General features: G+C 41.5%; 1 protein-coding gene across 4 annotated transcripts in view; it reads right to left on the bottom strand.

The window, feature by feature from the left end:
- Positions 1-3,375: 3,375 nt before the first annotated feature.
- The window catches only part of LOC125884927 (vang-like protein 1), a 66,017-nt gene continuing 45,229 nt past the window's right edge, over positions 3,376-24,163 (bottom strand). For 3 of the 4 annotated variants that reach the window (XM_049570222.1, XM_049570221.1, XM_049570223.1), the window contains 6 exons: positions 20,421-20,852; positions 19,696-19,871; positions 10,009-10,169; positions 6,611-6,758; positions 6,218-6,452; positions 3,376-6,113 (listed from right to left, as the gene is read on the bottom strand). In XM_049570222.1, the coding sequence (XP_049426179.1) occupies positions 5,853-6,113; positions 6,218-6,452; positions 6,611-6,758; positions 10,009-10,169; positions 19,696-19,871; positions 20,421-20,852 (1,413 nt within the window). In that variant the 3' untranslated portion in view covers positions 3,376-5,852. The remainder of the gene's footprint in view (positions 6,114-6,217; positions 6,453-6,610; positions 6,759-10,008; positions 10,170-19,695; positions 19,872-20,420; positions 20,853-24,163) is intronic. The other variant, XM_049570224.1, reaches the window with a different exon arrangement.

The following is a 24,163-nucleotide window of genomic DNA, read 5'->3' as shown; positions in this document are numbered from 1 at the left end:
TTTACCAATGGGCTCCACTGGCTCCGACGCCAAGAGAACAAGGACCGACTATTGCCAATGGCGCAGGACACATCGCAAAAACTAGGGCAACAGATACCCCACAGTGGCCAAACATTTACCGACGCACATACGATCTTTGGCTTGGTGTGTCAGGGCGCTAAAACTGAGAGGAACTACAAAGTCAGATTATAAATTTTAGCGAGTCTGTCACTATAAGTGGCATCTATCACGTTACACATATTAATATAAAATATTGATTATACAGCTTTAAGGTTGACATTAATGATTAGACAGTTAAGAGGAACTGTGTGTCTACGTATCTGTGAAAATAAATGACAAATGATTTGGTTCTTCAACATAGAACAGTGCTTCTATTGTTTTCTTGGGATTAATGCATTGCATAATAAAAGTACACTACGACAATGTGTACGTCTTTTAATTTGAACCATCTCTGCTGTTTTTGAAGTATGTGTGTGTGTGAGAACACACACTTCAGTACTCTCCCTCATTAGGAAGGTCCAGACTGACGCTCAAGACAGCAGATTGGCACATTTTCTCCCTCAGTCAATGAGCGTTTTCACCTTGAATTATTCAGACATTGGTGAATAATTCAGCATCATTATGCCTCCTAATGGGAGAAGGGACATGGTCAATGAGGCTGATGGAGTTGGGGTGAGACAAGCTAAAAGGCTGCCCACCAGGGCCCCACAAACTGCATAAGGAGCGGACACACTCCTGCTGGACATGAATTAATAATACAGGGCCATGCAAGAATCATTATTCCCCCGGAGGTGGATGTGATGCAGTGTGTAAACAGGATGTTTGTATCATGTTTTGGGATTTACACATAATCCATGCAGCCATATCTGAGAGATGAGAACATTCAACTGAGTGTGTGCATTTAAACGTGACCTGAGGCAAGAAGACATGTCATACTCTCTCCTGAGGAAAGGGAAGCAGACAGTGTCATGGAGCAAGTGTTGTGATGTTCTGCAGGGCCTTTAGGTTACATAATCCTGTGAATGTCAAGTGTGATGGTGTTTAACATGGACGTTGACTAAAAGGAGGGCAGGAAGACTCAATGTTCATACACACACCACCTCACTCCCAAGAGAGGAAGGATGACAGCAGCATGGGTGTGAGGGTCTAACAGGTTCAGTATATAACACAGCAAAGAACAAAGGAAAGACAGCAGTACGATGTGTTATGGTGTAGATTTCTGTTCAAAACTGAAGCTGCTAGAAGCTAGACGGATTTCCGCTCACGCCTCTATCTGCACATAACCAAGTCATTACCAAACAAATAGAGAGGGGGGAATGAAGGGAAGAAAAACATTCCATTTAGATGCAAATGCTCCTCATTTTCCTCTCTCTCCATCTCTCTCCTCGTCCCGGTCCTGCACAGAGCAGGGAGGGGGATTAAGCCGGGGACAGATGAGTTCCGACAGGCGGCCTCGCGTCCCGAGCTCGCGGAGGTATGAGGTTGTTTGTTTTCAGCACCGGACACCGACACTGACATTCATTTACCCACAAGGTCCGACTGCGCTGCTCTGACAGGCTGATGGCAAGCCAATTACCACTGAGCTTCATGACAACGAAAAGCCACCAAATCAAGGCCAAAAAAGCTGAAATTTTGCTCTGGTGTGTCACACAGCGGGGCCAGATGCCTAATGGGCAGCGACAGAGAGGAGTGTTAGCAAGACTGCGGCCAGGGCAGAAACTAGTGCATATGGAGATGCTGAGGAGTAAGTCTGGAAGAATAGGAGAAAGGTAATGAAAGACAGTGTACATTTGAAAACGTGAAAGCACAATTTAGGAATAAATTGCTATGCAGTTTGATCGTAGGGACGAATCTAAACCACCAGTGATAAACGTTTCAACTGAAGCCTAGAATGGCTGTGGTCACAAAAATCTGATTTTCTTTGTCATCATATTATAAAAATATAATTTCAAGGTGTTTTAAAGCAGTAAACCTCCTTAAATTGACAAAACAATTTTACATGTACACCTTAAGTTGTATCGAAAAAGACAAATTCAGGGGTTCATCCCAAACATGGAGATAATTAATGGCTTAATTAATAGAGCGTGCAGCATGTAAAGATAGTTATATTGGGCTATAAGCACAGGTTAAAGGGTACCTTTGTATTTTTCAACTTGGACCCTGTTATCCCACAGTTTTGTGTCCAAATGACTAATCGGAACAGGTAATTTGAAATTGGTCCATGACTGAGAGAGAGCGCTGCAGCCACAACTGGCAAGACAGGCTGCAATATAACCCCTGCGGGCAATTGTGCACTCTCAGTTTATGTCCACTAAAAGTGCTTGTTTTTGCCACTGACAGGCTCAGAGTGTAACTGTGAGTGTCTGACAACATTATGGAAAGGATCCCTGCGGAGAAATATCTCTGTCTAAGAGTAGGATCCTTGTTGTTGAAGCAAAAATAGCCCTGAAAACACGATCATCAAACCCACCAGACTCTATTTAAAAAAAGGAGTAATTCCATCATCATAAAACACACTTCATTCAAAATGAACAGAAGTAAAATACAACTCACAAAATCTGTCTTGGTTTGTCTTTCCACTGTTCCAACAATCACCAACTCTAGTTTGGTTGAAATAAAACCTTAATTCAACCACTTGGATGTGAACATGTGCTGACTCTATACACTCTGAAATTACTGTTTATTTAAATAGAGGCTGGTGTGATTGGTGATGGTGACACTTTCTGGGTAAAAAAAAAAAAAAAAAGGGTCTTACTCTCAAACAAAAAGGTCTATCTCTGTAGGGATCATTTCCATAATGTTCAGACACTTAAATAATAATCTGAGCCAGTCAGTGGCAAAAACAAACACGTTAAGTGGACGTAAATCAACAGTGCACAAATGCCATTTGTCATTTGGACAAAAATACATGAGAAAATAGGGTTGGAAAATACTGAGATTAACCATAAAGGGGTTTAAAGGGGTCAAAACCACTTAACAGGGATAAAAATGGACCAGAACTAGGACATGAAAATAGCACCATATAATTGATTAGATATACCTTAATATATTATAATCCATCAATTAATTAATTAAATTAATATATACCTTTACAACCATGTTACAAACACCCTGATTACAATCATTTAAGGTAAAGAATTCAGCAGAGAAAATCAAAAGTTTTGAGCGCTTAGTCCCTTTTATCCAAGTTTGGTAGCTAAAACCACGACCATACTAACCAGCCATGTTTAATTAAAGAACTTCCTGCTCCTTCTGAGGACTGAAAAGCATTCTGGGATATGTAGGAAATCATAAATGAATGTAAAAGAAGAGCAGTGAATCAAAAACCAAGCCATCAAACTCAGTTTTACAGCACAACACAATCCCATACAACAGTTTTACAAATGTTCATAAAAATGTTTATTTTTTACGAATGCTAATGCTGTGAAACTGAAACATGTCTTACATTGCAATGTCACGTCATCATAGAGCTGTCCAACCAAAACCTAACCATGACAGAGGAGTGTAACCTGGCAACAGCATGACAGATGGTGGTGATGTGGAGGAGAGGGGAGGAAAGGCTGGTAATGTGAACTGGAATGGCATACATACACACATACATACACACATGCTTGTTTACATAAATAGATACAGTGTAAAAACAGGAGGCACAGTCACAGTGGGATCATACAAAGTTCATCTGTCAGTAGGTACAAATTGTGACCAGTGGCAGCTGTTCTAAAAAAAAAGATGTCTGCCGTTTGCAGGAAACAGCAGGAGTGTTTTTTTTCTTCCCGGGTTGTTGAACAGTTAGTTTACAGCGAAAATGAAAAATGTTTTATATGAAACATGTTGCAGCTGCCCTCAGGTAGACAAACCGACAGTATCAGGTTTACCAGCCAGGGGGCAGCAGGGGACAACCCTGCTCAGAGGATATTCTCAGTATGACATATTTCTCTTTTTGAGTGAGTTACACATGAGCTCAGTGTGACTCTTTAACCACTTTGGTGAATATACCAAGTGTGATCTAACAGTGTCATTTTAGTGCCATTAGCTTCATTTAACTGTAATTTTCTGGCTTCACGAGATTCATGATTCATCAGGTGACAGAATTAATTAGAAAAGATCCCTTCTGACCTCGAGGGATTCACTGTGAGCATGTTTGTCAGACAACAGAGGTGGGACAAGGTAGAAAAGGAAAACCAGACGGTCCAGTCAAGAGGGAGGTTCCGCCCTGCTGCAGCTCTCACTGTAGATACAAACTCTGTTGGTTCTTCATCATCTCTTGTGTATTCTAGTTACACAAGCAAACCCTGTGAGCCCTGGGAGATTAAATCATAATTTATATACCATAAATTCTCAAATAGTGGCGGAAAGACACATCTGTCCTGGTGTCTTGATCAATTCAGTAAAACGTCCATATCCACCGCACTAATATCAGTATGAAGAGTCTCGTCACCTGTTCTTCTTTGCCTCCGAACAATGTAAAATGAAATGTAGATTCTGCTGCAAGGGGTCTCTCAAACAAAACAGTAACAAAAGACATGACGTGACTCGGTTGTACTGATAGACTTAGTGCTGTGGAAATGAACATTGTACTAAATTTATCACGTGAGCTGTTGCAGTAGCCTTTACCTGCTCATGCAAAGCTTACTTGAACGCCAGCTTTTAAATGAGAATTTACAGTGTTTAGATTTTCTGCAATGTAGTAATCAGTAGTACTTTTTATTTGTGACATCGTGGCTCTGTCTCTCCGCCTCGCTGCCTTCCCTTTCCATCGTGTCAGGCAGATACGGCAGACATGAAAGCCCTGAGAAGGTTACTGAACCGATGAGGCAGGGCAAATGTTTCTGAACATGCATCCACCTCTTATGCTCCGGATCATTGGGAGTTCACCCCGTGTTTAACATGGCATGAGTGTGTTGTTCCCAACTGGAGTGGAAATATTTCTGATTTTGCTCTGTTGCACCTGGAAATGAATTGTGCACCAACACAGCTCAAAACGTCCCACTTTGGCTGATAGAATAAGCACTGCAGGGTGCTACTGTACGTACGCCCAAGGCAGGACATAAAGCGGGTCAGAGTTTGACATCTTAACTGTCAAGAAAAGTGTTTGTCCGGAGCTCTGCAGGTGCCCTGAAGATGTGATGAGAAGAGTATAGGGGTGGAAATCCTGTCAGAGCAGGCTGAAATCATGTGTTCCATCTATTCAGGCGTATTCTTCCCATTTATGAACACACATAAATGTGCACTGAATGCAAAGTCTGACTATAGTGTTCTTGTCAAATGCATTTAATTTGGCTTTTGAGAATCTGTTGACGTCCAAAAGAGCATCTAGATACTTTCAAATGTTGAAGACGAGACATCAGCACAGGGAGGATATGTGTCATGTGTTTCCATGAGGCTTCAAATGTCTAAATCCAAGTCACACCATCGTAGTCCTTAGTGGTTTGGCTGTCTGTCCGTCTGTCCGTCTGTCCCACGGAAATCAAGGACCGACTGAGACAACAGAGTCTCCTCAGAACCTCAACTGTTCCCGTCTTGTTTGGCTCCAGCATCTCAAACAGGAAAAGGAACAAGTGATTGTGTTCACACAAAATGACACGCGCATACACACAAACATTCACTCACACATACTGCATGTGCACACAACCATGTCTGAGGTGTCCGAGAGCTCAATTCTTTCTTTCGATTTCATCCAAATCAAACATAAAAAGATCAATATATTCAAACATGAGTGTAATATATAGATTCATATATAATATATAAAAATTCCAAAAAAGTACAAATAAAAACTGCAAACCCAAAATGAAAACATTTGAGAGCGACAAAACAGGGTGAGGAGTTAAAAAAAAAAAAAAAAGTGTGGAGTCCTACACGGAGGTTTCGGACTGTAGCCGCAGGACGAACTTGTGTGACTTGGGGTCGATGTATTCCTCTGACATCTGGATATAAGGGATCTTCTTTGTCGTCACCACCAGGCTGAAGTCCACACACTTGAGAAGAAAGATGGTGCCGTCTTTCAGGCCGCTGGTGACTGACGCCTCGCTGATCAGCGTCCACTGACGGGCCAGCCAATGGTCCCGGCTGTACTGCAGGGTGGGGCCTGGGGTCAGGTAGCTCTCCAGGAACGCCTGCATGGAAGAGATACAGACAGACACACTTTCATTATATCTGAGAGGAAGAAAAAGTCAGATCATGTAGTATTGAACTGAATGCATTTGGTAAGACATCTGACCTTTGGCGTCATGTTGTTGGTGATGCAGAAGGCCAGGTGCTGCTGGATGCTCTCCATGCTGTGGCAGTGCTGCTGCTTGGTGGTCCTCAGGTACTTCTGCAGGGCGCGGGCCATGGATGGGAAAATGGCTTGTGCTGCCTCTCGAGGGTCCATCACATCCCCTGGGGCCTTCTTCTGCTCCTCCTCCTGCATGCGCTTGATATGTGTGAACGCCTCCTCTACTGCCACCACCAGTCTGGGAGGAAATACAGCAAACAAAGTTAGGCCTGTCACAGTGATTACTTTATCGACTTATCTTATGATATGACATAACTCAAACATGGCAATTTTACACCTCTTGAAATATTCCTCCACAAATGTCTGAAGTAATTCTAGAACTCCTGCATGAATTACCGTGCTTTGCGCTTGCGAACACGCCTCTCGTGCTCTGCCTCCTCGTAGTACAGGTCATTGTGGCTGGTGTCTCTGCGACGAGCAGCGGCTGCAATCATGGCTCTGGACTGAGAGTGGGCCAGTCCTGCTGCTGCGTTGTTCCCTGGGCCTGTCATGTCAAATAAATAAATCAGGAAGGGTTACTATATGTGTGTGTGTGTGTGTGTGTCTTCATCTCACAATTCAAGCCTTAGAGAAGGTAAAGGAACGAAGCAATCCTTGGTGATGACATAAAGTGCAATGTGATTTTAGAGTGGAGGGATAGATTATTGATGCACATAAACCACAGCCCATTTGTTTTTATCATCAGCAATAATAAAACCCCAGGAGCTGACGTGAACAGCCACACAGAGTCGTAACTTTTAATTGTTCAGGGCACTGTGATCATTGGAAAATCTCAAAAACACACTGCTCACCCACACACGGCTATTGATATTCAAACATTCCCTTTGCTCTGCCACTCGGTGCCTTCAGGAGGCATGGGGCGTCCAATTAAAGAAGTGTCTCCGGCAACTTCAAAAGTTTACATTTTTGGGATTAGGATAGGAGGCTGCTGATGAACCCCGCCTGATGTTAATGCAGGTTAAAAGAAGGCAGAGCTGGTGAATTATTAATGCGGGGCAGGGATCGTGCATGAACAGAATAATTCATGGACAGAGAGGAGGGAGTTTCCAGCACACCCTGCCCGTGGTATTACTGCACTTAAGACGGGATTTAGTGGTGAGATATATTATGCTGAAAGCCTCGTGTTGAATGTCAGGAGCAGGTAAACCTAGAATTTGTTTAACTACTTTTTGTATGGAAGATTTAAAAAGCCTAAATAAAAACAAATCAAACAAAGTAATAAAGTGAAATACAATCAGTTGTTTGGTCACCAAAAACGATACGCAAGCAAAAAGACTGTTATTTTGTTACAACTTAGTTAAAGAATTAAACACGTGTATTTACAGTCAATTAGTGATGATGAGATCATCTTCTACATAAACACCTAGATGATCGCCTACATATACATCAAGAAAATCTACATATACACCTAGATGACTGCCGACATATACATCTTAAAAAAAATCTTCTCCATATACGCCTAGATAACTGCCTACATATACACCTAGAAAATCTACATATACACCTAGATTATCTCCTACCTATACACTAAGAAAATCTACATATACACCTAGATGATCTCCTACCTATACACCTAAAACATCTACATAAACACCTAGATAATTGCCTACATATACACCTTAAAAAAATCTACATATAAGCCTAGATAATTGCCTACATATACACTAAGAAAATCTACATATATGCGTAGATGATCGCCTACATATACACCTAGAAAATCTACATATACACCTAGATTATTTCCTACATAAACACCTAGATTATCTCCTACATATACCTAGAAAATCTACATATATACGTAGATGATCGTCTACATATACACCGAGAAAATCTACATATACACCTCATAAATATTCTACATATACACCTACATAATCCCCTACATATACACCGAGAAAATCTACATATACACCTCATAAATATTCTACATATACACCTACATAATCCCCTACATGTACACCTAGAAAATCTACATACACACCAAGTAAAACTTCTACATATACACCTAGAAAATCTACATATACATCTAGATCATCTTCTATAGATACACCTAGATTATCTCCTACATATACACCTTGAAAATTCGACATGTCCACCAAGAAAATCTTCTACATATACACCTCAAAAAACCTCTTACATATAAACGAGGATAATATTCTTGAGTGTGAATATCTCTCGTGCGATCACTAAATTCCCACGTGAATATTACTTTAATATTATTCTTTATTAAGTACATCAGTAAGTAAATACAAGTTTCAATTGCATTCTTTGCTTGCTGTCTCCTACATTACACGATTTGGCAAATCAATCAGCAAATCCAATATGAGTAAAAGGACTGCTGCATTAAAACTATAAGTACAATCTACTCAAAAAAGTTACTTATGCACATGTAATGGAGTGAATGTACCTTATTACTGCCCACGTCTGAACACAATACAAATTGTTATAGGTATTCTGTTTTTATGTATGCATTAACTGTGTCATTATGACGTATAAGTAACTAAAGTCATTGAGTTTTGTCAGAGAACATATGTAAATATATATTGCATTACACTTTGTTTGATTTGATTTTATGTAGGCACTTTAAATCTCCCATATTTTAGAGGATTTCTTGCAAAACACAGTTTATCCACTGGGATTCATTTCCAATCCCAGTATCTAGAGCTGAGAAAACAATATGGAGCCCAAATAGCTTGTCAGACATCATAAAATCACCTGAATCCATTTGAATGCAGTGTAATTGAGTGTTACAGCCACTTTGTGCTCAGGGCTTCACCACTTTTTAATCAAGGAAAGATTATTGTCTGTCCCTGAGTTCGGCTTATTTATTACAATGTCTGTGCGGCTGCAGAAAGAAAGAAGGAGTGGGAAGTAAAAGCTCCAGACAAGAGAGAGGGAGAGGGAGAGAAGGAGAGAGGTCCCCGAGGAGCTGCTGCAGGATGAAAATGAAGGAGGATGAGACACGAGAGAGAAATGACAGGACCAGCAGCGTAATAGCTATTGATTTATCAGCCATTTCCACGACTGTCTCCCACTAACATTTAAGAGGAGGCAGGAGAAAAGAGGGAGACAAATGGCAGAAGGGAAAAAAGAAAAATGAAGTGGGAGTCAAGTTAGTGCACTTACATGAAGCTTGAGTACACTTAAGGGAGAGCGATAATTTAATATAGAGGGTTTGTGTTACATTTTGCCAGCTGTTGTAAGGACGACTTTGAACTTATTTCATCAACCCGTGGCATGCAAAGACTGAAGGGGAGTGGATCCACAGTGTTAGTGAGTGTGTTTCACTCAGTGACATTACTTCAGTGTGAAAGGAGGCTCAGCTTCAAGGCCATCAGACGTGGATAGAGATTTAAGGGTAGCTTTTATGAAGTGAACACCAGCAGTCAGTGAGGGTGCTTCAGTTAATAGCAACACTGCTTTACTTACTGTCCAAAAGGTAGGCTTTCAGTTTAGCTCTAAAGACATCTTAAAGGGTTAGCGTCAGTGTAAAGAGACACACAAGGAGAGGACAGAGTACCACAGGGTGTATTGAGGCACATGTCAAATAAGCTAATAACACTACATTATTCATTATAAACAAACAACCTGTTACAGCAGATATACAGAGTGCAAATTATCATGTATATTTTTCTATCATTAGAAGGGAAAATCTGACCACCACACCACAACACACAGTAAAACCAAAGCACTGACACAGACACAACAAAGAGTTCAAAGACCATCCCACTCACCCTCAGCTGGGGCTGCTGGGAACTCACCATCCACGTTGTAGACCTTGAGGCCGGCCAGGTGCTTGGCCGCGCGGGACTTGGAGGCGGAAAGCAGTGCAGGATTATGGACTGGGAAGTCGCAGTAGTAGTGCTCTAAGACGGCCAGAGCTGCCCGCTGAATGCTGGAGAGGAGAGGAATTAGAGATGAGCTTTAGCCGAGGGAAATACTCAAGTTAAAATCCAGGTAGCTCTACGCCAGTGTGAAAGGCTGAGCTCTAAAGAGAGCAGAACATGACACACATTATAATTAGCTGCAGGACGTTTTTCACTTGTAATACCAAACACTAAGAAATCTCTGCAGTAATTCTGCAGCTGTTGTTACTGAATACAGACGGACAGCAAAGCAGATAAGAGAGGGAAAACAGAAGGACGTATTAGCCAAAAGACCTCTTTGGCTTTCTTTAAAAACTTGCTGAAAAAATCCTTCTCATATTTCTAGAGGACGGCGAGTATCATGTGCTGAGTGGTAACAAAGAGGTTGGCAGAAAGGAAGAGAGAAATGTTTTGCTCTCAGGTGGAAAATGTGAATTATTTCCACACTTTACAATTAAACAACTCCCACATATTAACTCATCCACAGAATGATAAAACATAAAAGAAGAGAGAAACTAAAACTATAAACAGAAAGTGGGGGAAGGACAGAACGTGAAACAAGAAGTCGCCACGTGAGAACTAAAAGATCTGACAGTAATACTTAAATTAATGCCTTTGTGGAAAACTTCCGTTATGTTGTGACACCAAAAACACAGAATGAACGACGTGCCAGAGCACTTTTCACATAGCCAGACAATAAAAACCTACTGAAAAGACAAGGAAATGGACGGTCAGCCACACAGTGTTTATTTAATAAGACATCACACGGGGAACAGGAAGAGAAGACGGATGGAGAAAGACATTTTAATGGAAACACTGAGAGGAACATGATCAACATTTCACTGGAACTTCATTCATTTCATTTAGAGCTCCTGTTGACAGCTAATCAGGTTTCTGCATTTCCTTGTCATCAGTGTTAATTAAGTCAACAGTATATAAACTAAATACATTTGTCAATGACCTGTTTTACCATGACAAAAACTGGACGACAAGACAGCACTGACGTCATTAAACAGCAACTACAAAGCCATGCAAATATTGTTAATGATAAAATACAAGACTAAAATGTAGTTTCAAAAATAAAAACATTCTTAAAATCTCTCTTTATTTTCACTGTCAAAAAATAGACAATATATTATATATTATTGAGTGGGTGGAAGTTCGCTGCCTCTCATTGGGCAGAACGAGCCACCTGCTGAAGTCCCGCCCTACCACCTCTGGTTGTGTAGCAGTTTTCAACACGTCCTTTACTAACTTTTGTGGTGTTTGATCTTGCGGGGATGTAGCCATTTTTCTGCCATGGTTCGCGTCCTGTAGGCGATATTTTTGTGGGCATGTTACACCAAAACCTGTTTCCCCCTGGCAATATTTTGCAAGTGCACCGTTGCTGTGGCACCGCCCAGAACGATTGTGATTGGTTGAAAGAAATACAAGCAGCCGGGGCGTTTTTTCCTCCAATCTTAAAGTGAGAGTCGGCCCAGCCAGACCTTTCTTTTCTTGAGAAAGGTCTGGTGAGCGAGACTACAGCTAAACAGTACGCTTAATTATGTTTCTGAAAACATTTGAGGTGAGAAATTGGCACTGTAGTAACAGAATCTGGATTCATATTTGATCAGAGCTGCCTAGTTTGACCTCAGTTCATAAGCAGCGACTGACATGATTGACAGCTGCGTTCGAGACTCCGCGGCTCTAAGTTGTTTTCCATGATTCTTGATGATGACAGATTATCTGCCTTATGTACTACTGTCAGGATACAGTGACAGTTATTAAAAAAACAACAACTTTGCTGTCATATTTGTTAAAAAAGTTACTAATTGTAGCTTTAAGGTAACAAGGACACCAACAGGGCTCAGGTCTGTACAACTGTCATTGTTTTATAATAGTTATAAAGATCGGGCCAGCTGTTAAGTTGTATCGTTTAAAAATAATTATGCTTATCAGAACATGTTCAATGTCTGAATGTATTCCTTAAATTGATACCATCTGGCCGCAAGGCTCTCTAAGCAAAGCTGCATTCTTAACCATTCAACCTTTGTTCTTCATCAGATAATGATAAGATTACATCTATTGTGAAATAAGTTTGACTAAGATAACAAAATCATTGGTTTTGGCTCGAAATGATTGAGTGAAGTGTTCTATGTAACTGGATGATGAAAGGACTAAAATGTCGGCACATTTCTTTGATTAAAACTAGGCAAAAACTGTTATTTTTTTACACTAAGATGAGACTAAAATGCCCAGACAGGATGAGGTTGACTAAATATGACAAAAGTTCATTGGACACAAGACTAAGATGATTCTGTTTGTTTTTATGAAGTTGTGACTGGATTAAAAAGTCTATCCATGAGACAATATTTAATTTGGATTGCAGACTTAAAAAGAAAAAATATTCTGTCAACACTGAATAAGAGGAACTGATATTTGAGGTGACTGATTCTGTTTGTTTTTATGAAGTTGTGACTGGATTAAAAAGTCTATCCATGAGACAATATTTAATTTGGATTGCAGACTTAAAAAGAAAAAATATTCTGTCAACACTGAATAAGAGGAACTGATATTTGAGGTGACGAGAGAAGGAGTGAGAAGCATAAAAAGGAGCAGCAGCCATAGCCCAAATCCAGATGCTTCACACTGTGGATCAGAGAGCATGCCAGGTCTTGTCCTCCATAACACAGTACTATTAAACCTACTGTACACAAGTTGGGTGTTTTCACACGTTATGTGTTATATGACATAAATCATCGTCTCTTTATAATGTAGTGCCGCTGTTTTCCTGGCAGTGAGCTACATTACACGATAATGACAGATGCAATAACAAATTATTCTTCTTATGAATGAAAAGTTAAATTCATAAGCAAAAATAAACACACCCTTGTTGAACTCAACACACTCGCAGGTTTTGCTACTACAGCCTTACTTGGTCTGGTATGACCGGCAGCTGATGGAGTAAACTAGTACACGAGTTTTAAAGCAGCACACAGTCCACAGGGGGATTTAGTAGCTGCTACAACTCTGTTGTGATGCCACAAGAGCTCTGTTCCTGCATTTGGCTGAAGGGACGCAGCAGATGTTGACAGCTGTTAACTGACGCACAACACGACTTTACTGCTTAACACTGGGCCCTTTTCATTCTGCGTGTGGATGTGTGGATGTGTTTGAGCCCTCACTGTGTCCTGTCATTCTTCAGTCAGGCCACGTGGAGCGTTAACTCAATATACACGAACAACAGCACATGCTAGCTTTTAGCATGCGCCTCCTATTATCCCAAGGGAGGATCACAGACGGACCTTGGAGCCACTGAGGAAAGCACTTTCAGATATTTTCTGACCTCTTGTGATTTCAATTCCCTCCTCACAACAAACCGTACATTAAGTGATGGGTCATCTGAAATAACCCCCCCCAGGCATTAAAACATCATTCATTCTTACTGCTTTGCCATCTGGTGACAGTCACATGTGCAAGACAGTAACATCATGATCAGCTAACAGAGTTACAAGACAGATGTTTAGATTAGTTTCCTAAAAATACATGACTTGTGAGAATAGGTGCTCTCTGTTCATGTTCATTTATAGAGGATCATTGCATCTTAAGAAAAGGGAAGAACTTAGAGTGAAAATGGTAAAAACAAGGATGTAATGTCTCCAAAAAGGCTCCGATAAACAGGTTTTACATATTTCAGTGAATACCTGAAGGTTGTACACATGACTGACTTCATTAATAATACTTAAAAAAAATACAAAACAGTCAAATCTAATTTGCAGCTTGACATCTTTTTGTCACTTGGAGGCAGCTTTGTGTGTTTTGGTTTGTTGATTTATGTGTCGGTTCAGTGGTTTAAGAGATAACAAGCATATTGCAGCATTTTAATAGATTTGTGTTTCGTGTTGTTTTTAGGAGGAAACCAACTTGAATGATTTCAGCAACAGTGCGTCACCACTGCAGGAAAACAAGCACATCAGAGACAGAGGGTGCGTTTAACAAGGCTGGAGACGGCACTCATTTCCGCCAAAGGGGCAGCGAGGAGACTGATAGTGACTGCCATGGTTAACTCAAGCCCTCTCTTAGATTAATGCGTTCAGACAGACAGGACCATTGTTTAGTGGTCACTTGCGTAAGTGCTGAGTCAGAGCTCCTGCTGCTTCCCAACGCCGATCGATTGTTAAGCAGAGCAAACACGAGACATGACCATTAAAACCTCGCAGCAGCACTGGCCTCTGTAGGCAAGTGAAGTTCATGTTAGAAATAAAATTAAACTAAGAATCACTGTGTTTTTGTTACCTGAGAATGAGCTGTTTCTATCTACATACAAAGTGGGTCTTTGTACACTGAGTCCATCATGTTGTTTTTACAGTAGCCCAGACTGGACAAACCAAACACTTGCAACCTCACAGCTAGATGCCATCAAATCCTACACACTAGATCTTTAACTACTTCATCACATGTACAACAATGACAGAGAAGCAGTCATTGGCAATAAAGATCATAGGCCTCAGGCTTCCTCCCACAATGCTAATTAAATATCTGTAAAAAAGAAAATGATGCAAGTCAAAACTAAATCTGAATCTACGACATACTACAGTGCGAGTGTATTAGATCTCACATTTATTTTTCATTTGCCTACCCATGTTCCGGTTAGTTACAGTACCTGTTAGTGGGTGTCAGGCTAATGAAATCAAAATTAACCAAACCTGATGTCCCCAATACACAAACAGAGGTGTAAACAGTTTATAAAACACTAAGTATATAAAGTATGTAAAGCAGCATCTGACTCTGAGATCAAGAACAACTGCAGACCACTTCTTAAACCAGCTGCCCTTCAGACCAAGGTAGCTGACCACTCTCTAATGTTGCTGCTCAGGACCAACCGGTCAGGGAATGTAAACTGGGAAGTTCCCAGCAGTGAATGTGTTTAACCCCCACCCTCTCTGGCTGGAAGGAATGTGTTCATATTCAACATGTCTGGTCTGACAAGGGGACAAAAAAGGCTTCCTCCAGCCCTCAGATTGGCATCAAAGAGCAGGCAGACAGAGACAAGCCTTCAGGGCCCCAGGGCCCAGGCTGGGTCCCCATTATGATAAGGCAAAAGATGGATGCCAGAGAAACAGGAATGTGAGCGGCAGCCGCCGCCTCTTAGCAGCGGAGATACATGAGAGACTGGCTGAGAAAATACACACACTTACGTTTGGGTTTCTCTGTGTGGTGCATTGTTCAGGTTTGTGCATTTACATGTATATGGTACAATTACCCATGCGCGCACACACACACACACACACACACACACACACACAGAAACACAAACACACACGTGCCGACGTTTGTGCGTGTTCATGCATGTGTTTCGGGCTGACCAGATGCTGCGCTCCAGTCTGCAGGGAGCACTAATTAGCTGTGTGTTTACAGTCACAGACGGACAACAGAGCGAGGCCAGGCCTGCTGCTGGCCAAGCAGGATGAATGGCACAGCTTACAAAGGGCAACACCCCCAAGGCAGCCGGCTAACACACCAACCAGACCATGAGACACACACACACACACACACACACACACACACACACACACACACACACACACACTTGTCTGACCTGTTTCTATTGCTTACAGAAAATCAATATGGATATCGATACACTTTCCAGCTGTTAAAGTTCAGCTGTACAGTATGAGCAGTGCATAATTTATCCAATTAACTATAAATGACTGATGTCACTGAAGTCATCACTGCTAACAACATGCCAAAGAGATCAGTGCAGAGGTGGGAACAAGTCATTGTTTGCAGGTCACAAGCAAGTCTTTTCCCTCATGTCCCAAGTCTTAAACTTTGAGTTTCGAGCCCTTAACAAGTCAAAATGCCCTTTTTACCCAATGCAATGCCATTTTAACAGCAGAATAATAATACACTGAATTTACAAAAATTGTGAAGGCTTTTAAATATTTGTATTTATTTGTTAAAACAAGCTAATTATCTTCATCTGTAATTTCTGACCTGTAAGTTCCCCATAGTCACATGTCCAAAATTATCTTTCTCTTTCCCTCTGATTGGTTCAAATTAAGTGGATCTGGAGAATTAAAGTGACACATAACTTTCTGGAAATTTTCTTTGTTTAGGTTAAAATGCTATTAATAAGCTGATGGCACACTGAAATGTAAGTGAATTCCACCAGAGATAAAACCTCATAATTATACCATTCTCATATGGTTCTAAGAAAACTCAGACCAACTGATTGGCTGAGCGTCCTGTCTGCCTTCCCCACGCGGAGGCCTCCGACGGGCATAACCGCTCGCTAACATACTTTTTAATCTTTGGGCTTGGGGAAACAAATCAAGTATTTTCAAGTCAAAAAGTTTAAGTCCACCTGAAGTCATGAATCATTGGTGTTAAAAGTCCAAGTCCATTCCCAAATCTGTTATGATATTTTTAAGTCGAGTCTAAAGTCATCAAATTTGTGAGTCGAGTCCACACCTCTGGATCAATGTGATGCTACATGTCCTCTTCTAACACTAACACTTGTATTCTAGTAACGTGAATTCAAAATCCATATTTCCAATGTACAAAGTATAAATTTAGTCATATTTAAACTAAAAATTCCTTAACAGGCTGAGAAAATCATTTTCCTTTTTAAAATAAATAAATGCAGCAGGTCATCTGAAAAATGCTTTGCCAGAAAGCTAAAAAAAACATCAATTGACATGGTTGCTGTCACAAGGGGCAACACAAATGAAATACAAATCACAGCTGAGCTGGCCTCAACTTTTTCAGGGTGCCAATCGTGCAGTTAAGTGTCAGTCAATCAGATGTTTTTGTTTATTAGCTGTGGTCCTGTGCTGGGGGGCAAAATGTGATTTTAATATGGGGCTCAGACATTGATTAAAAGCACAGATATTTTTGGACCAAATAAAAACTTTAGATGACATTCAGTCCAGTTGCTTTGCTGCAAGTAGCAGACACCAGAGTTATTAGTGTCACCATTACACTGATTGTCCCCTGCTGAGTCTAACTGAATCTATTGTGACTTTCTTTTCCTGAGTTGGGTTCAGCTGCAGTCGTCCTGACAAATACTGTGAGGGCAGGGCACATTCAGTATGAAACAATCTACCTACAAAACTACAGAAAGATACGGACCCCTGTGTAAGAGCAGACACAGGATCATATTTCATCCATCCTGTCATAAAAGCGGGGCCATCCATAAAGTCATCAAGTTTTATGAGCTGCCTGTGAGCAGGAGTACATGTGGGGCTGGAGGCTGTGTATTGATACCAGGGAGCAACAGAGCTGCTGTGTTTAGCTAAAAATGAGATCTTCTTGTTTCTCCTCAGAGACAGTAAGGTCATAAATCCAGGTTGGTCTACACACACACACACACACACACACCTTTCCTTTCTTTCATTCCCACATACATTTTAGGATTCTTCAACACTCCCCTCCCATTAACTATTAATCCCTCGTTCTCTATTCTGTCTTTCACTGCCTCCCGTAGCGTTCTCCCTGCCTCGGTCTCCTGGGTCTTCCCTCTGTAGCCTCCTCCGCCCTCTGTCTGCAGCTCTTTTCTGAGGAGTTTCCTCTCTGAAGTCTTCCCCGCCCTCTCCTTTTTTCTCCTGGCACGATTTCCTCTCCCTATCAGCCACTTTGTCTGCACGCCTTCTTGTCTCTGTGTTTTCTTCCATCTCTGGCTTAACATTCAGTCATTCTCTCTACTTGATCACCACTCTTTTTCTTCAGGCACATCCCTCACTTTCTGCTCTTTCCTGTATCAATTCCTTCCTCCAATTTATGAGTATATAACCAGTAACTTCCCTCTTCCTCTCCCATCTCTCTCACTTGAGGTGTCGCAGTTTCTATCATTCCCACTGCCTTCATCTCGCCCACACGTCCTCTTTTCCCTCCCTTTCATCCCCTCACGTTCTCCTCGTGTATCCCTCGCATCAACTTAGCTCTCTTTACCTCCTGTCTTGTCCCTTCCTCTTACTCCCTCTGTCTTCAATCTCTACATGCACAGAGGTCATCTGGGTATTTTGTTATCTTGCTCACCATGATAACAGCATACATTAACTCTTTTTTTGGTCTTACAGTGTTGCCAACTGCTCTACAGTCATCAGACACAGCCAAATATGTAACAACTGCATCTGAATATGCACCTACATGTCTTTTCAGCTTTAAGTACAAGACACATCAATAAGCCACACTGCTGCACTGGATGACATGTGCCCTAACTACCATGAACACACACACTGTAGTTTATTTTGAATCTATTGCACAAACACTGTCCTGCTGCCCCAAATACTAGGGGTGGGACAAAAAAAAAGATTTACTGAAGTATTAAAATTTATTTTTTGATTTTTTTTCTTTCATGCTTGAATTGATATAATTCAAATGCGGAGGTAGAAGTTATTGTGGTAATATTTGAGCAATGTGACGTCAATTCAGCCAACCAAGCGCAAACTCCCCACTGGATGAACAAACTTTCTGTTGCTGCTGTCACACAGATTAGACCCAGCCCCCTATGAACCCGGAGCTGGGCTCTGCACCACCTGAATTTGAGTTGCTACAGCTGCGACTGAAGCTCTGTCTCCAGGGCTTATGCATGTGCTCCTCTTGACAAAAAGTGTCCTAGCAGCAGGGAGTGAGGTGAAGACTGGTAGCTGCACAAGCTAGCTAATTCTTATTCTTATTCTTAGTCTCATTTGTGGTCTTATAAACAGAGAGAGAAGAGTGAGGGGCGGTGTGAATCAACACGTTGCACGCAGCTCTACGATTGAATAAAGTTTTCCCCATTTTAAACACAAAAAAAGGAAAAAAAAAATCAATAAATCATTAAGTGGTGGTCAATGTTGATATTGTGGCAGTCTCCACAAAAAAATAACGAATGGAAAAGACTGCAGGAACAGCTGAATGTAGCAGTTTAGGTTTACTTTCTGAAAAAAATACTCATTCTATTGTACATGTACATTTAAGTAAAGAAGTAAAGGTTATTTAATACAGCACCTTTTACAGAGCAAGGTCACAAAGTGCTTCACTGGAATAAAACGGTTAAAAATGAGATCAGAAAAACAGTTCCTGTTTTTTTTTGTACCGCTAAAATAAAAGTCAGAAAGACTGGCTGACACGTAATGTGCATTGTTTTTGGAAATATGCCTCATGATACACAGTCTTTAAAAGTGTATGATTCAACCTTCTCCGACAGTTTACTGTTAAAAAAGTAAACAAAAATCACAATTAATCGTGACATCGAATTGCAATGCAACCTGAATAAGCACCAGTATTATTAAAGTATCAAATCAAGAGGTAAACATATTGCCCCAGCCCTTCCAATTACTCACTAGAGTACCAAATACAGATTAATCCAAGGCTACAAATAGTCCCAAACAAATGCACTGTTATCTCCTGTTATAGGAGCATTTGCTAAAACTACAGTGACCAGCTGTTTTAGGAAACTTCTGAGCCTTGATAGGTAATGCTAACTCCCTATAACAGGACCAAGCATTAACACAAATCACTGAACACATCTGCCATGTTTGCAATAGATAGCTGAAACCAGAAGTTTCATTAGAAGTTGAAACTCACCTGAGCTGTCCCAGGTTGTAGTGCCTGATCTCGCCATCAGTGGAGCGCGTGACGCACACAGAGAAATACGGCTGAAGCTGCCGCAGTTCCAGCAGAACAATGGCCAGGTAGTGGATGAAGAGCAAAGCGTCCACCAGTGACACGGCGTACTGCACGATGCCCTGGTAGTTCTCGTCCTGTTGACAATGAATTTATAAGGAGTCATTTGTAGCTTTTAATTACATATTTTAAGTATACACACACACAAAACAGAAAATATAGACTATATTCAAATGCAGTAATTATGTGCACAGAGACAAACAAAGTGCATAAAATACTCCTGCAGGGAGAAAGTGAGGAGATCATACACATGTTAGACAAGATGTAGAGCATATTAATATTTAGATATATTTCAAAGGATTGCAAGCTCCTAGACCCCCTATTTCTCTCTGCGTGTTTTGTGTTTTCATACATGCATTCTGAATGAGAGACAACAGGGATTTTAAATTATGACTCACACAGTAAACACACAGTGTTGTGGAAACCAAATATCTGTGTTTTGAGCTCCTTGAGGCATTAATATGAATGTGTCTGCACTATATGAGACCTCTCCCACTGCTATTGGAAACATGTGTTTGTGTGTGCGTCTGGAGACTTGAATTTCCATGTATATTTTTAGTTAGTGTGCACTTACAAGCAATGAGAGCTATTATATGTCATGCCTGCATTCCCCTCGCTGAACTCACCTGTGAGTCAAGTATTCTGACTCCGTAGAACAGCCAATAGGAGACCACGAAGAGCAGCACTAGCACGGCGAGCAGTGCCCGGAACACAAAGACCCGTGGGAGGCCAGCCCGTGGCGGCCTGAAGAAGAGTGCCCAGACGGCCAGAAGCAGTATGAGCAGCTTGAAGGCCACGGAGATGAAGAGGCCCTCGCAGGCCGTGCCGCAGCTCTGCAGCTTCTCCGGCCAGAGGAGGTGGGGGAGCACCAGGAAGGCCAGCGGCGTCAGGAAAACCAGCAGGCCCAGGATCACGGCCAGGGTCAGCGTGAAGTAACGGCGGCAATCGAGCCCCACGCTGTCTTCCAGGTCCTTGGTGATGCGGACGATGTCCTCCTGAGAGAGGCTGTGCTCCGATGTGCCTGTGACGGCCGTGGTGGTCTCGCCCCAGTTGTCATCCTGGAAATACGAAGAGGAGGGAACAAAGAAGCCTTTAAGATACAGGTTTCATATTCTATCATTTCTCATTTCTTGATCCTCGCTGTTTCTATCCAGTGAGGATCATTTCTTGATCCTCACTGGATAGAAACAGATCTGGTCTGCCGTCATTAAGGACCTGTAATTCTCATCAATTTTACATTCAACATGTAGGTGTTAATGATCACATTCTACACCTCTTCATGCAGCTGTGTGGGTCAGATGCATATCTGTCATATACATTTTTCTCATGTATGTATGTAGATGTATGTGCATGATTTATTCCCTTTCGCTTCCAAATGCATACTAATACTTGTTCCCATAAGATAATAACTTGTTCCCACAAGATAATTAACTTCTATGCACAAGTCATGTGGGAATTTTAGGGTCCTGGTACATTCAGTATTTCATTTTGTGTTTGTCATGTGAGATCAGCTTATCCACAAACGCCATAAGAATCTGATGATCTCTCAGATGATTTTACTACAAAGGTGCTTCCTCATATCACAGATTTCCTTACGTCTCCAGTAGAAGGAAGAATGAAAGGAACTGAGATGCACCACCTGACTTCAGCGAGTCTGCAAATGCACAATAACAAAACAACAATGGTATAGTGGGGTTTGATCCCAATATAGCTACTCAGCTCAGGGGGGAAATGTGAGAGACGGCATCAGAGGATTGAAAATATTAGGAGAGAAAGGTTTTATCTTAACTCCTCCTGGAACCCTGTTTGGTATCTAACACTGGCTAACATTTTCCTATAGCTGGGGCTCCTCATGTGAAGCTGCATTATTTTTTGCTTTTGACGTCAGCTCGACAAAAGCATGGGAGGTTATTTCCAAGCACGTGAGAAAGAATGGATTCGAAGATAGGAAGTGGAAAAAGTAAACAGAGCGAGCTGCCAACTGGGCTAAACGCTGACGTCTGGTTCTGACTGCATCCGCAGATAATGAAGGTCAGCGGTGTCGCAGCAGAGCGGCTAGAACGAGAAAGATAAGAACTCTTTACACAGCAGTCATAACAAGCTGCTCTGTGAGCGGCTGAGTGCTGTGCCTGCCAGCGACGAGAGGACTGATAATGAACTGCCATCAGCTACAAGAACAATTAATAACCATAGTCACCGTTACCAAAATGCAATGTGAATCCTGTTTTAAGGGTTGTATCAATGACATTCGCTCCACACTGGCAGAGAGGAGATGCATTATGATCACTTTAGGCTGAGGGGGTTGGAGGGGTGGAGGAGGAGGGTGGTGCACTGGGATGGAGAACATCCCACTGGCCTCAGGGGTTAAAACAGCAGAGAGTGAGATGAAGCAGAACAATGGGAGGGCCCAGGCAGTATGCTCAGGTTGTCTTTGAAGCCAGAACGAAGCTATACTCACATACTAATAATAGGATTCTCACTACTATATAGAAAATCAATACTGCAAACACTCATATACTGGATGGGCAGAAAATAAGAGTAAATTCATGTTTGCTCCGCAATGTTTTCCCAACATCTTAAAGGCATTATTACAGCTGGCGAGACTTAATGTCAAAGTGAAAAGCAGTTTAAAAAAAAAACTCCAATTATATCACAACAAAAATCGATGAAATCCAGAAAGCCTTAAACATGATGCAACATTTTCTATTCATGGCAGCACCGTCTTTCACGGGAGACGACATGTTAACTGTTGACTTGTCGGTGTAGGATTCCACGGACAGCCCCTTGAAATGAGGTCCAGCACTGAGAACTGTCTCAGTTTCATCTGACCTCTGACATGACAATGCGCTTATAAAATACCCATCTCACTGTCTGCACGGCTGTAGAACGAGCCAAACATCACGAGTGACCGATCTCATGAGCTGTAAGGCAGACGGAGGAATGCATGACTTGGGTTCAAAAGGTCAAAGAGTAAAGATGTTGAGATGTCTCCGCGGGGACATGACCTGACATTTGGGTGTGCTGGAGGGGACAGTGTCTGCATCTTATCCATTCATGCAAGTAAAAGTAGACAAACAACAAAAACAACAACAAAAAGATTTTAAGTCCAACTGATCACGATTCAATCAGAAGATAATTCCCTGCAGTATGACTTTAATGTAAAGAAGAGATTTTACATCGAGTATTTATTTGTCTGTAGTGACAGCACTGAGCCCTCTGTACATTACTCTGCGACACCATATGTTACGCCATGTCATGACACAAATAACTGAGTAACACACAGACTGCTGGAGTTAAAGGTTTACTCTTTGCTGTGAGTTTTGACAGTCTGGTCATTAACCATCACCACAACTGAAAGAGAGACAGGTATCGCTAGCTAAACCCCCTTCTTTGAATAATGCAGGCAGCAAGAATGTGTGGGAGCTGTCGATAACTCAGTAGGTGTTGGGAGCAAGTGAAGCAAGGCTAACTAGCTTCCACTATTCAGGTGGAAGCTATACATGAGACCAACAACAGTTCATCCAGAGTAGGCTCTTATTATCACACCCCCTTTTTTAGTGGAAACAATCCAGAATCCACGTAGACGACAGCAGTGTAAAACAGAGCAATTTGAAACACGGCTCCAAATTTCTACTGTAAACAAAACCTGTTTAAATTAATAACGATATGCCGGAGAGTTGCTGTGTATTTGGTTTTGCCAACAGTAAATTAAAATACGCTGTTCTCCTGCCATGTTCTCAAAAAGATCCTGGTAGAGCTTAATGGCTCTGAGACTAGCATCACATCATCACCAAGGCCGTGCCCCACTCTCACATAAAAAGAGAAACAGGAAAATGCAGAATGAAGTCATTGCGTCAAAGGTTAACGGAGACTTTCACACTGAGGTTTAAGGCAAATAAGATATGTGAATATTCATTGTCAGTGTGGTAAATCACTACATGATGCTGGTGACAGTTACGACTGATGGATGGCTTGAGTCGGTGGCTGCTGCTGTAACATTATAGTCATACAGTACAGCAGCGTCTGACTGCCATCCCCAGCTAAATCTCAGCTTAGATCAATCAGTTGGCTATTAACAGGTTGATTATTGACAGGCAACACTTGGTACAGATGTGGCCACTGTGTCGGGTCATTAATCCACCTGGTCGGAGAATGACTGAAGGGACATGATCGACCTAAGGTATCACATGTGCACAGTCAAGGTCAAGTTATTTGTCAAGTTATTAGACATGTCTATAAAACAAACATTTGTTTGACAGGAAATAAATACACACAGACATTTGAAATCATAATCCAGACACATGTCAAATTGCATTAACATTAACAGGATCTTTGGCTTTTTATCCCCAAAAAAGGGATGCAGCCTTGT

This window comes from Epinephelus fuscoguttatus, linkage group LG24, assembly GCF_011397635.1.
Source record: "Epinephelus fuscoguttatus linkage group LG24, E.fuscoguttatus.final_Chr_v1".
Classification (NCBI taxonomy): Eukaryota; Metazoa; Chordata; class Actinopteri; order Perciformes; family Serranidae; genus Epinephelus; species Epinephelus fuscoguttatus.
Note: the sequence above shows the minus strand (reverse complement) of the source record. Positions and strands in the feature narration are given on the sequence as shown.